At 36.4% G+C, this 15,381-nt stretch overlaps 1 protein-coding gene across 6 annotated transcripts in view; it reads left to right on the top strand.

The window, feature by feature from the left end:
* The window catches only part of MYOF (myoferlin), a 67,432-nt gene extending 53,535 nt beyond the window's left edge, over window positions 1-13,897 (top strand). For 2 of the 6 annotated variants that reach the window (XM_069864175.1, XM_069864173.1), the window contains 16 exons: window positions 1,574-1,585; window positions 2,831-2,929; window positions 3,587-3,712; window positions 4,429-4,584; window positions 4,685-4,776; window positions 6,114-6,284; window positions 6,814-6,962; window positions 7,186-7,325; window positions 8,258-8,346; window positions 8,432-8,527; window positions 9,135-9,276; window positions 9,576-9,675; window positions 10,582-10,775; window positions 11,697-11,806; window positions 12,150-12,297; window positions 12,761-13,896. In XM_069864175.1, the coding sequence (XP_069720276.1) occupies window positions 1,574-1,585; window positions 2,831-2,929; window positions 3,587-3,712; window positions 4,429-4,584; window positions 4,685-4,776; window positions 6,114-6,284; window positions 6,814-6,962; window positions 7,186-7,325; window positions 8,258-8,346; window positions 8,432-8,527; window positions 9,135-9,276; window positions 9,576-9,675; window positions 10,582-10,775; window positions 11,697-11,806; window positions 12,150-12,297; window positions 12,761-12,796 (1,860 nt within the window). In that variant the 3' untranslated portion in view covers window positions 12,797-13,896. Of the gene's footprint in view, window positions 1-1,573; window positions 1,586-2,830; window positions 2,930-3,586; window positions 3,713-4,428; window positions 4,585-4,684; window positions 4,777-6,113; window positions 6,285-6,813; window positions 6,963-7,185; window positions 7,326-8,257; window positions 8,347-8,431; window positions 8,528-9,134; window positions 9,277-9,575; window positions 9,676-10,581; window positions 10,776-11,696; window positions 11,807-12,149; window positions 12,298-12,760 lie in introns of those variants that run through there. The other 4 variants (XM_069864171.1, XM_069864172.1, XM_069864174.1 and 1 more) reach the window with 4 other exon arrangements.
* Window positions 13,898-15,381: the final 1,484 nt, after the last annotated feature.

Here is a 15,381-nt window from a genome sequence, read left to right as displayed (position 1 = left end):
TTGAAGACTCATTATTTGCTTTGGGAATTTTTATAGCAGATCTTGAGGTTTTGCTTATTTTTTTTCTTAACCTCCTGTTCCCAAAGCTACCAACTGCATTATTTGAAGGGGCATTTGAAGGTATGTCAAAAAAAACCAACAAACCAAAAGCCCCTAATTTAAACTCTTCCAATGGTGTGCTTTGATGAAAGATTCAGAGTTCTACACAATAGATTGTGTGACAAGGCTTTAAATTGAGAGTTTAATTTATTATTGCATGATTTTGCAAGCTACTCTTCATGTTGTCGACATTACAAACCAGAGTTTTAATAAAGTCAAATTTAAATATGGCAAAATATTCAAAATTACCCCATGAATTCTGCCAGTAAGTTTTGCAAATCACTAATTATATGGTTTCTGAGAATAAATCACTCCAATTGCCTTCAGAAAACCTAACAGTTCTGTACAAATCTGAAAAATTATGCTGTATTTCTAATTTAAAGTTAGGCAAGAACAAAATACAGTAGACCTGAACATGCCAGCAAGATAATTACTTAGAAAGGGGAGTAAATGAGTATGATGTACCAGAGTGATGTCCTGACCTATTGATGCAATTGGCTTGTATTCATAAAATGTTTTGCATGTATCTCCTCTTTGCACAAAAATGTAGGGATGATGTCTTTAAATTAAAACATGAGGTGTAATACATAAACAAAATGGCAAATTACACTTGCTAATCTTGGTTTCCAAATGGGATGCATGATGCTTGCTTTTAATGGACTATTGGGTCATAATTACAGTATCTGTGATTTAACAGGTGAAGCATTTTGGATTGTGCAGACCATTATTCCACTTACACAGATGAATCTGTAGACACATATGCTTGTTGTTACTGTATTTCATAATTCTTTTTCAGACTCATGAAAATGCACAGCCTGTAAACAAACAAACAAAAAAAAAAACAGTAGCAGAAGGAAAAAGGAAAAGGTTGTTGAGCATCAGCAGATTGCTTTATAAAGCAACATTAAAATATTTTAAAAGGGGGGAAAATCACTTGAATTTTATGTATGTGAAGAGAAAAGAATTTGTTTAGAAAAAGAAATCTCTGGAACAGATGCAGTTTTTAAGTGCTCTTAAAAACATTTTTCACCTGAAGTAAATCAAATCCAATACTGCCTGCAACCACAGCTGAAAGCAGGGAATGATGCTGCTGTGGCAGTCAATAAATAGCAGAGCAGAGTGTAACACTGTCACGATACAATAAGAAAATAGTTTCTAATAGTTTTGCATTGTATCACAAGCATAGGGTGATAATTTCTTACAGTCCTGAAAACTTCCTTTTTAAGATTTTAGATATATACTCCAGTTTAATATCTAGAATACAGAGACAGCAGCAAAAAAAGATAAGCATATAATGTCTAAATGTTCTTCAAAACTATTTATAAATTATTGATCTTAGGAACTTACATACATGCTATACACAAAACCTTAAACATTTAAAACCTGTTTTAACTGTATAAAATGCTACAAATCATATCCTTACCATTGTTTTTGTTTTGCTCTTTTTTTTTAATGAATTGATCCTCATGAGCAGCTTACGGAAAAGGTAAAGTACACCACTTTCAAAAATCTACACATTGCTTTCTTGTAAATGTAATCTCCAATTGAAAATCAATACTGCCTCCTAAGTTAGCATTTTAAGCATGTGGATGAGAACAGCAATCTCTGAAAGTGTTTGACATAAACCTACGATCAATTGTAAAATGTTAAATTTTGGAAACATATGCAAGACTGAAATAATAATCCCTAGATATTAAAAAAAAACAGACAACCTCGCATTTATTGATCTGTATAATACCTTAAGACTGTCTTTACATCCAAAGAATCTTAAAGATTTTTTTTCTAATTTACACAATGAATAAACACTATTTGTTCTGTTAATTTGCAGCAAATAAATACTATCCTCTACCAACTGAAATATGGGGCAAATTATTTTATTATGCAATCCCTATGGATAAATATAGAAAATAGCACTCTGTTGAGCAAAGCAATTGTCAGGCTTAAATAAATACAAATATTAATAAACCCCACAGTAATACTGTCTCACTTCTCCTCCTTTTCAACTGCATTTGTTAAACATTGGGGTAGATCTCCAGCTGCGAAGTTCTGTCACTATACAGACAATCTCCATTGGTTTTAATGGAAAGATGTGTTCATAGAGCAGTTACAGGTCAGTCCTAGTGTTATTATATGGCAACAATTTTGAAATAAATGGGAATTCTGAAAGCAGACTAACGCATTTATCACTCAGGAAAACGTTTTCAACATGTTTGCTGTAGTTTTTACAGCCATGAAATTCCTGTATTAAATACCAGGTGTGATGGTGTTTTTCCTTAACAGCTGAAACAGTGACTGTGCCAGCTAAGTGTACATTCGCTTCCTCTGACTTAAATAATCTAGAACTCAGGTGGCTGTACTGTGCCGCACTGTGCTGCACTGCCTGAAGGTGGAGGAGAGAAATACACACACCTTCAGAAGTCAGTCCTTTGACATACATAGCTAGATACCACTAACTCATTACTTGCTTGGACATGGCTGATTGTTGACTAGCAACATAGCTAGATTATACACTAGATAACTAAGCCTGAGTTAAGAGAAATTCCGTCTTTTACGTCTTAATATTTACATTGTAATTCTCTTTCAGATGAACCTTTAATATTACTTAGTTAATAACTTTCAAGGTATTCTGTCTTCTAGTATGCTTGATTCTTCGTTGGTTTTGCTGTGCAGCATGATATAAAAGAGGCTTTATCTCCCAATAAAAGATTTTTTTTATTTGCTTTTCTTCAAGGAGGAAGAAATCGTTGACTGGTGGAGCAAATTTTATGCTTCAATAGGGGAACATGAAAAATGTGGACAGTATATTAAAAAAGGATATGACACTTTAAAGGTATTGTTCAGGATAAAGTAAAATTAATGTGTCTCAATGTTTATAGGCCCAAAACCTGATGAGAGTTGTGCCCTTTGTTTTTTTAACTGCTCTTCAAAATTCAGCTGTACAGGATCCCCTGTACAGGTCCACTACTAATTGATGTGGTGAAATGAAGATTTTAAGAAGATATCTTTGCTTCTTTTCTACTCAACTACATGTACAAAAAGATGTATTAAGAATTCAATCAAACCTTCAGTCAAATGGAATTTTATTCTTGACTTCCTTGGCTGCCAGGCGTACCCTAAGTAAACATACACACTGAGGAAGTTTTGAACACAGAGGGTCAGTACTTTTACTGTCTGTTGGTTAAAAGTTGAAGCCAGGCCACATTCATTTCTCGTTTAATACACCTGATGAAGAAAGTAAAGATAAGCCTGTGAAATGCTATTTACTCTGTTTTAAACAAGGTCTAAATGAAGCTTGATGGCACATTCTCCAAACTTTGCACTTGCTTCCACTTCAGTGTAAAATTAAAATAGTTTCAAATGCTTTGGTTCTTAAGATATTATCTCAAGCACAGAATACGCTCTGCAATGCTACGATGGTGGAGCTGGTATGTATGATAATTTCTAAACAGCACTTTTTTAATTTTCATTTTTATTTTCTTTTTTTAAGGTGTACGACTGTGAATTGGAAAAAATACCTGAATTTAACAGCTTAACAGACTTCTGTGATACATTTAAACTATACAGAGGCAGATCTGAGGAAAGTGATGATCCATCAGTAGTTGGGGAATTCAAGGTAAATTGCAAGTAATGGGCAACAACCAAATGCTAGATGCAATATTTTCTGTGTAAGTAGATACCATTTAATTAAGTCCATACGCAAGCATTTCACCTTAAATATGTAACTAGTTAGGTACAAGCCCTTCTTTTTCAAGGAAGGTACAGCTACACATTGCTCACACTAAATGTGATACATGCTAATTTAAAAGAAATGCAATTCCTGATAATGTGACTTTCCATGGTATCTGTGGAATAAAACTTTCCCATATAACCTCTAAACAGGGCTGAAGTTTCTCCTGCAGATGTTCTGAGCAAAGTACGTTTTTAGAATGAATTCAGAAAAGGTATTTTGTATTGTTTCTATGAGTCTGTCTATGATTTATAAAGATTAAAATAATGTTAATATTGTATGTAAAAATACACAACTAAAACCCCAAACCAAAACCTCAAAAATCCAGATGTTAAATGAAGCTTTTGGAGAGGGAAACAAATATGAGTTTATGTGCTCAGCTGGAGCAAATTGAGTAATTTTGTTGAAATCTTGCCTTTGTAGTAAGTCTTATCCAAAATCCACTAAAGTAAAACAAAAGGCTTCTAAGTGACAGCGGATCAGGCTATATATTTGCTGTTCCTATAGACTGTGTATGTTTAGGATAAGTAACAAAAAAACCCAAACATAGCGGAGAGACTTTTCTACATTTATCTTTACTGAATCTTTATATTATTTTTTAGGGATCCTTTAAAATCTATGCATTACCAGACGATCCCTCTATTCCACCTCCTCCTCGCCAGTTCCTTGAGCTACCAGACAGTGGGCCTCAGGAGTGTATTGTACGAATTTATATTGTTCGAGCTTTGCAGCTTCAACCCCAGGATAACAATGGGCTGGTAAGACTTTTTGCTTTTGGAACGTCTGTGAGCTAAAGCAGCTGTAGAATATGTTAGTCTTGCTAACTATTTCTTAACATTTTTTTCTTATTTTAAATAGTGCGATCCTTATATAAAAATATCCTTAAGTAAAAAAGTAATTGAAGACAGAGATAATTATGTTCCTAATACGCTCAACCCAATTTTTGGCAGGTAACAAACTTTTTTGTATTTTCATTTTATTTTATTTTAGAATGTTTTCCTATTGTTTATTGTTTCCATTTTATTTAAATATCCAGTGCTTAGTTCTATGCTGACAGTTACTTGTGAATAAAGTTGCATATGGCAGTCACTGGACACACAGGTGTTTGGCTAGTCTATAGATTTTCTGTATCATGTGCACAAAGTCAAACAATATATAAATCTTAAAACTGCCCTGTGTCATGCATGCAAGAATAAGAAAATATGCTTATAGAATATGGAAAAAGTTTTAAATCTGAAAACTACTTGGATGTCACGATGAGTAATCACCTTCACTTGTGTTCCCAGTACACTGGTATTTCCTTCAAAGAGTAATGATAGCTTTGAAATAAATTAATAGGAAAATACTAATCAAGAATGGAGAGATTACATAATATTTATAATTACTAATGAAATTCTGGTTTGGTGTCCAGAGTTAAAGGAGGATTTTGATAAATTAGGAAGCTAGGGGAGGAGGACTAGAATGATTACAAATAGTTTGGAAGGCATGTTTTGCAATGATGTGCTACAGGATTTCAATTGTTCATTTTATTCAAAGAAATAGCAAAAAGACTTGATTACAGGTACAAAGTACCTTCCAAATTCCAGGTTTTTCCAGAGTGATTCTGGAAGTCAAAGTTTAAAAGTAGAAATAAAACAAACAAAAAGATGTACAGAATAATTAATCATGGAATATTTTACCTTAAAGGTAATGGATTTGGCAGCAGTGGAAAACACGAGGCTGCATATCTTGAAGTAAATTCAGCAAATTAGAGAAAACTCTACAGTCTATTTTACGTAGGACACAGAGATGACAGAATAATCCCTTCTAGTCATAGAAGCAACATAGAGATGACAAAATAATCCCTTCTAGTCATAGAAGCTAAACCTTTGGACCATTTATTTTAAGGCTTCAACTGTGTTTGTATGTGGTAAAAAAAAATAAATATTTCTAATCATAAACAATGGATCAAATAAGCATCCTTTTTACAGTGTCTGGCACAGCCACACTAGTTTCCTTATCAATCCCAACTCAAGCTGCTGCATAGGAAACATCTAAGTAATACATGATGCAGAAAGGAAGGTTGTAATATCCATACGAGTACAAATGGGATTATTGAGAGTGCAAATAGAAATTGGAGCAAGAGCAATAACCACTGTTGGATACCTCAGCAATGGAAACATCCCTTCAATATCTTGTAAAGACTTTTCCTTAAAAAATAAGCTAAAGAGTGAAGGGATTCAGTTTTAAAAAATGGAAAGTATTGCTCAAAAGAGCAATGGCATTAACCAGATATTTTTATGTTTAGAATGTATGAACTCAGCTGTTTCTTGCCTCAAGAAAAGGATCTGAAAATTTCAGTCTATGACTATGACACATTGACCCGTGATGAAAAAGTGGGTGAAACTATAATTGATCTTGAGAACAGATTCCTCTCTCGTTACGGATCTCACTGTGGCATCCCACAGCAGTACTGCATGTAAGTCATTTTGTCTATTGAAAATTTTTATCTGTACAATTTAGTACTCGGTCTCTAAAAGAAACTTGGGCTTCCTTTATCTTAATTATATGGTTAAAAAAACAATGGTATGGCTTCTCATGGGTCTTTATTGTGCTGAGTCTTATCATCTGAATTCCACGTTATGCTGCAAAGTTTTCAGAAGAGCCTTGACTGAAAGCCATGATGTCAAACTTTATAGGGTGATGTGTGTTATTTTTGTCCAGAGAACACACACTTTATGGAATTTTCTGTCTTATTTATGGAAATAAACATGAAAGTATCTGTTAGCATAAATTTTTTTGATATATAAACAAAAAAAACCACTTGGTCTTGGAAGGTAATTGCGCTGGTACAAAATTATGCCACTGTATCAAACTCAAGTGGCCTCAAACCAGGCAGTTGCAGTGCTGCCCTTCCTGAATTAATTTAATAAATACTCTTTACATGATATGTAATTGCTCTGAATGGTGAATAATTTTAGGATGTGTTTCTGTTGCTTTCCGAAAAGCTCAGGGGTGAATACCTGGCGTGATCAACTGAAACCAACCCAGTTACTGCAAAATGTAGCCAGGTTTAAAGGCTATGCTCCTCCTATTCTCTCTGAGGATGGTAGAAAGATCAACTACGGGGGACGAGACTATACTTTGGAGGAAGCTGGTGAGCATTTTCACTTATTTTATATTTCTGTCTTCAATTCATATTGATACAAGTATAAAACTTTTCAGCTATGTATGGAATAGTAGAAAAAATCTTTGATTTTTTTAACATTGAGCATGGCTTTCTGCTCAATTTTAAATATCTGATTTAAAAATTTTAGAAAAGTTCAAATGCAAATTCTGGTTCATGAGCCCCTCTTCTTTTCCCATTTACTTTATTTCAGAAGCTAACAAAATTTTGCATCAGCATCTTGGTCCAGGTGAAGAGCGGCTAGCTCTTCATATCCTCAGAACCCAGGGTTTGGTACCTGAACATGTGGAGACAAGGACCTTATATAGCACCTTTCAGCCCAACATCTCCCAGGTATTATGAACGGGTTTACTTCTGGATTCTTGAATGGAGAAATGGGAGTGTTCCTGCGTTTATATCATATTGTCAATAGAGCGGAATCACCCAGGGGGAAGAGGGCTACCGCAGATGAATATTACTTGGCTGGTAAAGCAGGTTTTCTAGAAACAACAAAATGCAGTTGTATTATGCCATTAAGAACCCCAAATAACATAAGAGCTGACAAAGGAGAAATTGGGAAAAATTTATTATTTTCTAACTGAAATAACCAGGAAACAGCCTGGCACGAGAGTTTCCTGTAATAACTACATTCAACAAATGAGACCAAATTTGTCATTTCTCTACGAGGTCCAGAGATGCTAGTTTAAACACAAAAGTCTTATATTGTATTTTTCTGTTAGAGAGGAAGAAAAGCTAACATTTGTTTTCTAGCCTTTACTAGCTCACCAGTGGTTGTTTTTCTAAGAAAGTTTCTCCAGCAACTGGTAAACTTATCTGCAAAAATAAAGGGGCTTGCATTTGAAATGAAGCATAAAATCTGCAGTGGTTGCCTTACTTCAAACTCTAGTTAAAGGGACTGAACATCTACATTGGGTAAGCTACCAGCTGCAAACTATCAGCCATGTGTATGACTTAATATCACCTCAGAGAGAACAGAAACTGGGACCTACAGAATGAGAACTACGTAGGCACCTAACATGCACTGAATTCACCAGGAATTAGCATTCCTACCATTGGCATCGTTCAATTGAAGAAGCTTAAATAACGTGAGGGATTTGGCTTCCTCCTACCTGAAGTCCGTAGAAGTTCTGAGATGGGTAACCTGTGTGAGCACTGTTCTATAACTAAAATTAGTACTAGGCATGTCAATAGGCAGTTCCATGGAATTAGCATGACAAACCCCTATGCAACAAACAATCCCTCATCTATCTTCTCCACTGCTACAGGGAAAACTCCAGATGTGGGTCGATGTTTTCCCCAAAAGCTTAGGACCTCCAGGCCCTCCCTTCAACATCACTCCCCGAAAAGCCAAGAAGTGAGTATCTGCCTATACTGCACACCATCTGGCAGCCCTGACAAAGGCAATTCAACTCTCTTTCCCCAAACATCTTCTCTCTTAGGTATATCTTGCGGGTGATTGTCTGGAACACCAAAGATGTCCTTCTGGATGAAAAGAGCATCACAGGGGAAGAAATGAGTGACATTTACGTGAAAGGGTAGGAGCACCCTGTCATGTAACACTTAGAAATGAATGACATTCAGAATGTTCTGCGAATGCCCAGACCATTGTTTCCAAAGATGATTTGGTTCAGCCAAGTCAAGGCATACTACAGCCTCTGAAATAGTGCTAACATCAGAAAATACAGACATATTATTAGATAAAGCATGACCAGTTAACATGCACTGAAAGATCCCAGAAGTTCATCTGTTGAGTTGAGAAGCAACTGAAAAGATAGTGAGTTAGCTTTGATGCTGCATAACCTGGATCCTTACTTTTGTACGTTTCCTAGTCTTAATATAAAAAAATCAATAGAAATCATAGAAATACGCGACTAGGCTATTGGTCTGATTTCTCCTAAAAATAAAGAAAATTGCCAGCAACTCACCACTGATACAGTACTTATCTTAGCAGACCAGAAATTCAGTTCAGGTGTTTCTATCTACAGTGCCAACTTGGAACTAAACAGAGTGTGAAAGATTCTGTAGTCCTCGGTGAGCAACTCTTACAGCTTGTTTGTAGTCACTTAATGACACAGTTATAGTACAAACAAGGACCACTGTAGTCCCACTGCAAAAACCAGACACATTTCTCTGTATTTTCAGATGGATGCCTGGTAATGAAGAAAATAAGCAGAAAACTGATGTTCACTACCGATCATTGGATGGTGAAGGGAACTTTAACTGGAGATTTGTTTTTCCTTTTGACTATCTCCCAGCAGAGCAACTCTGTGTAGTTTCTAAAAAGGTAAGTATTTCTAAAGATTTCAATAGTTAGAATACAGATTGTAATTAGTCTGGTAATTTTGTAGCTACATGTTGAAGGAGACAGTTTGGCTCAGTTCTGCATACTTTTCTCGGACTGCTGTTGTGAAGATTGGATTTTGCACACACTGGCATCAACAGCAGGTGTCCTCTTAGCACGGTCAAGATTAGATCCTTAATACTTCCACCAACCTAAGAATCCACAAGTACCAACAGACCACAGCTTTGAATTTTCATAAGTGATTTAAAAAGGTGCTTGGCTTTTGTTTTTTAAAATTTTAGGAACATTTTTGGAGTCTTGACAAGACAGAATTCAGAATCCCACCCAAACTGATCGTTCAAGTATGGGATAATGACAAGTTCTCTTTGGATGACTATCTGGGTAAGACTTCTAAGAAAAGAATTATTGTTGTCTTAAAGTAAGAGAGAAAACCAAACAATTTTAAATTACTGCATAAGGATTGTGTTTACAAAGTGAGCCACTAAGTATGCAAATAAACACTGCTTTCCCACGTAGTACAGTGTCACTGTACTATGATTATTCACTCACTAAAGGCTTACTTGCAAGTAAATCAAGATGCTTTTCATTCAGGTAAGCCCTGTCACAAAGTGAAAATCATAATGTACATGAAAACTTACTTTACTTCTTTCTTTAAGTAAAAATACGTAAAACAAAAGTACTTCAGTTTTCAATAGGAGTATTGACATAAGGCTGTAATTTAGGTTAAGCAATCCACATCACTATTAATTCTTCTTCACACCATTGTTAATCTCATATAGAGATACTACTCTGCAGAAGATTCTCTGCCCTGTATTGGCAATTCCGAAGTCTTCAGCTTACATATAAACCATACAGGCCTCAAAACCTGAAAACAAATAAGTTATTTATAACCATTAGTAAAGTTACCTAAGTCGTACATTTAGTTATCAGAAATTACATTAGAATTACACTGCTGTATTTGGTTATTTTCTGTTTAGGTGTGCATGAAAAAAAAAACCAAACCCTTTTAAAAATCAAGTGATCTTGCATTACAAAAGGGTGAAGAGAGCATGCTAAGTCTCATTTATCAATGCCTGCACTTTCTACACCAGCAAGATGGGCTTAAACACAGCCTGATGCATCTCGCTTCCTTGTCTCACGACATTCTTAGACAAACAAGAATGTACTGTCTATGTTGATTGTTTTTCCTGTAGAACATGTTTACAGATAAGAAAGGTTGATGTTAACCACTGTGCTCTATTGTTGGTTGTATCATGCAGTGTTTATTTTTTTTTATCCATCTGCTAGGCTTTGTGGAACTTGATTTACATAAAACAATCATTCCCGCAAAAGTTCCAGAGAAGTGCAATTTAGACATGATTCCAGAATACAAGGCAGACAGTTCCCAGAAGGCGCCTAGGACCACCTCTCTCTTTGAACAGAAATCCATGAAAGGATGGTGGCCGTGTTACGTCAAAAAGGATGGCTCCCTTATTTTAGCGGTATGATTATTACTTCTTTAAAAAGTACTTAAACCATGCTCACCTTGCTTTACAAGTTATAAAGAAATACTGCAAAGAGTTGCACACTTAGCTGTTAGCTTTCAGTGGATAGACAGAGGAGGAATAAATGGAACATTCCATGCACAAGTTCAGGAATTCTTCTCAATCAACAATTTTTTGTTTCAAAGTGAGTTTAATACTTGAATTTATTTCTGAACCCTCTAATACTTGCGGCAGATTGAGTCATGTTGTCTTGCCGAAGTAGACAATAGAGTTATTCTGTGAATGAATTTATGTTATTGCTTAAGAGAGACACAAGATGTCCTAAATGCATTAGACACTAAGGGAAAAGGTTTAAATCTGAAGTATTTTTGTACACAGCAAATACGATACATGTATCAAGAACGCAGACTAGCTTCATGATTCTGAGGGCAATCAGAATACCTGAAGCATTTCAACCTGTTCTGTGTTTTTACCTCTAAACTTCATTACTGGAATTTAATGAAGGGGGGAAAATATTCTGAAATATTTGTCAGCCTGAGCAATATAAAAAATGAGATGCTTATTCATTTGGGAAAGATGTAGTCTTTGGGTTGTTCTTGAAAGAAGAGATGAATTGCGTTTGTTTTGCACTTGAAAGAAAAGAACAGGTTTTGTTTTGCTAATTTGGAAAGAAACTGTATAACTTAGAACTACAAATGAACTAGCAGAACCATTTTATGTACTGTATTTTTTTTTCTGTTTTTCATTTTCTGATGCTGTTTTGCGACATTTTCATAATGCAGAAATAAGTATATATTGAGAAGGAAAACACAGACGTACACACTGAGCTGATCCCAAACTCTGCTTTGTATGTACCAAACAAGTACTACTAGTGCTGTTTTAATAAGAGGCCTGTCTCTTGCCACATGTTTTCTGAAGGGTAAAGTTGAAATGACGTTGGAAGTTGTCAATGAAAAAGAAGCTGAAGAAAGGCCAGCTGGCAAAGGGAGAGATGAACCCAACATGAACCCCAAACTAGATCTACCAAAGTAAGATAATTTTCTCTCACTAACTTGAGAAGCATATAATATCTAGCTATGATGATGTTCTTGACAAAATCTGCATGCAGTAAAGGATCTATTAGGCATCGATTATCCTTTGCAAAGTTTTATTTATAAAAGTCAGTCTTGTTTCCTTCTGCACGCATAAGGGTAGAATGCAAGGTGGTTTCATATTAATGGCACATATTTACTAAAACTGCTATCTTACATTACAAAACTATCTGTGTTTTCTTCAGCCTCCGAACCAGAGTGTCTTAGTGCCTTATACTCTCACTCTTAAGTATTGCTTGTTTTTATAGTATGAGTAATATTTGTTTCTTTCAAAATGCAGCCGACCAGATACTTCCTTCCTTTGGTTTACAAATCCCTGCAAGACAATGAAATTTATTGTGTGGCGCAGGTTTAAATGGCTCTTTATAGGCCTTATCATCTTGCTGATTTTATTCTTGTTTGTGGCAGTACTCCTCTATTCATTGCCGGTAAGAATTTTTAAATGTTACTGTTCTTCGGCTGTGGTATGAAGGTAGCTTGTATATGATTAATCAACAGGATACTCTCCTTACTCAGACAAGAGATCCTACCAACCCAGATTTAGCAGGGAGATAGGTATTATATCCTTATAGCTAAACAATTTCAACTGGATTTTATTGAGAAACAATTAAAATATATGTTAAAACTAACCAATTAACTAAAGATGAAACAAACGAGTGCTTTAGAAGTGTTAATAACCTACACAATTAAAAATAGTTAATATATAGTCCAGAGTCTGATTTTCAGTCTACGTTAATCTGAAATATTTTGCTTGTTTTACTGTATTTTAACTGAAATTACCATACCCTGGCTACATTCTGATCCATTTTAATCTCTCAAATGTCTTTTACAAAACTACACTAAAGTATTTCGTGTACAACTTCTTACCTGAAATGTTTCTTTCCTTAACAGAACTATTTGTCAATGAAGATTGTGAAACCAATTTAAAGAAGATTTTTTTTTTTTACCTCAACTTTTTAAATAGTATAGAAGTTTTGCCTCAAGCTGTGGACCAAATTCAGCAAGGCTCTCCATCCTTTTTATCTGCTAGTATTTGGAACTGTAAAATAGATAAGTAAGAATTTAACTAAGGTTAGCCAAGGTTCAAGGGGTCATGACAGGGTTTTTTAAAAAACAAAGAATAAACCCCCTCGTGTTCCATGCACATTTTTTTACTTCAGTAGTAAATACACATAGTAAAGTTCTGACTTCTTTGCTTTTAAACTAGACTTTTCATAAAAATCACTCAGGAGGCTGCCTGCTATTGCTGTCTCTGTTTTTTTAATGGATATTTCCTTTTGAGAATTCCTTTCTATTGGGCACAATTTTAAAATCTGCTTTTTAACTTAACGAAAAACAAGCACTACTTATAATTAAGTATACCAAAGAAACCTCACAGTGCAATCAAAGAAGGGTCAGACATTGTTTCTAGAAAATTCTTCTGCATCACGCTGCTTAAAATTCTTAATTACTATACTGTAGACTTGACAGTGCTATGTATGTATATTAACAACAAATGCATGTGCATAGAAATAAATAATATACTGTTTACTAATTTTACAAATGTTTAAATAAACATATCCACAAGTAAAATGCAAGTTTCCAGTTTTCTTTATCTGTTGCAAAACAACTGTGCATTAGGTATTGTGTAGCGTCTGTCAGAGGGTGTAATGTCACAAATACGGAGTTTAAGGTATTTTATTGTTATCTTTACAGTGAAGAACAAGGACGTACTTCTGCACAAAGTTGTAATGAATTCCTTCATTAATTACGAAATTAATAAAGAAATGAAATATGTTGAATAGTTTCACTATACTTCTTATATTTACAGATGATCTTGAATCAGAACAGAAAACGATACACAACACAGATTCAACCCTTGTTTGAAATCTGATCTGCGTATGGGAAGTATTTAATTTAGCCTCAGTCTCCTCTCCCCAGGCACAATAAAATATAATCTGTACTGAAAATCAGGTTATAGACTGGGATTCCACCTCACTCTGACAGAGCGCCAAAGCGGACACATCTCTCTCAACATTCTCTGGTGCCTGAAATTTAGGAAGTCTGCAGCAGAAGCTGAAATCAGCGTTTCGTATGACTGTCACACTCTTGACTGGATTAAGACTTCAGCTGTCTTTAAAACATGACAAAAATAACTGCAAGAATGAATTAGTCTTGAGAAATATTTGTCACTGTGTTTTGTATTACACTTAATGCTTTCTTATAACACCATACTGCAAAATTCTGGACTTCAGTAAAGCCTTTGACATCTGGACTTCAGTAAAGCCTTTGACACAGTTTCTCACAGCATTCTGCTTGAGAAACTGTCAGCCTCTGGCCTGGACAGGCGCACACTCTCCTGGGTGGAAAACTGGTTGGATGGCCGGGCCCAGAGAGTGGTGGTAAATGGTGTGAAATCCAGCTGGAGGCCAGTGACAAGTGGGGTTCCCCAGGGCTCAGTGCTGGGTCCAGCCCTGTTCAATGTCTTCATCAATGACCTGGATGAAGGCATCGAGTGCACCCTTAGCAAGTTTGCGGATGACACTAAGCTGGGTGGAAGCGTCGATCTGCTGGAGGGTAGAGAAGCTCTGCAAAGGGATCTGGACAGGCTGGACCGCTGGGCAGAGTCCAATGGCATGAGGTTTAACAAGGCCAAGTGCCGGGTACTGCACTTGGGGCACAACAACCCTATGCAGTGCTACAGACTAGAAGAAGTCTGTCTAGAAAGCTGCCTGGAGGAGAGGGACCTGGGTGTGTTGGTTGACAACCGACTGAGCCAGCAGTGTGCCCAGGTGGCCAAGAAGGCCAATGGCATCTTGGCTTGTATCAGAAATGGTGTGACCAGCAGGTCCAGGGAGGTTATTCTCCCTCTGTACTTGGCACTGGTGAGACCGCTCCTTGAATCCTGTGTTAATTCTGGGCCCCTCACCACAAGAAGGATGTTGAGGCTCTGGAATGAGTCCAGAGAAGAGCAACAAAGCTGGTGAAGGGGCTGGAGAACAGGCCTTATGAGGAGCGGCTGAGAGAGCTGGGGTTGTTTAGCCTGGAGAAGAGGAGGCTGAGGGGTGACCTCATTGCTCTCTACAGCTACCTGAAAGGAGGTTGTAGAGAAGAGGGTGCTGGCCTCTTCTCCCAAGTGACAGGGGACAGGACAAGAGGGAATGGCCTCAAGCTCTGCCAGGGGAGGTTTAGTCTAGACGTTAGGAAAAAATTCTTTACAGAAAGGGTCATTGGGCACTGGAACAGGCTGCCCAGGGAGGTGGTTGATTCACCTTCCCTGGAGGTGTTTAAGGCATGGGTGGATGAGGTGCTGAGGGATATGGTTTAGTGTTTGATAGGAACGGTTGGACTCGATGATCTGGTGGGTCTCTTCCAACCTGGTTATTCTGTGATTCTGTGATTCTGTGAAAATAAATGTGCACTTCTCAGGTGAAGTAAATTATACTGACTTAATTCTGTTGAATAAGGTAAAGGTATCACATAAAATAAGTTCCAGAATGTGAATTCCCATTGGCTAGAGTGGCGCAAGCAAC

The sequence above is a fragment of the Phaenicophaeus curvirostris genome, chromosome 9 (assembly GCF_032191515.1).
Source record: "Phaenicophaeus curvirostris isolate KB17595 chromosome 9, BPBGC_Pcur_1.0, whole genome shotgun sequence".
NCBI lineage: Eukaryota > Metazoa > Chordata > Aves > Cuculiformes > Cuculidae > Phaenicophaeus > Phaenicophaeus curvirostris.
This window is presented reverse-complemented; position numbering and strand designations above follow the sequence as displayed.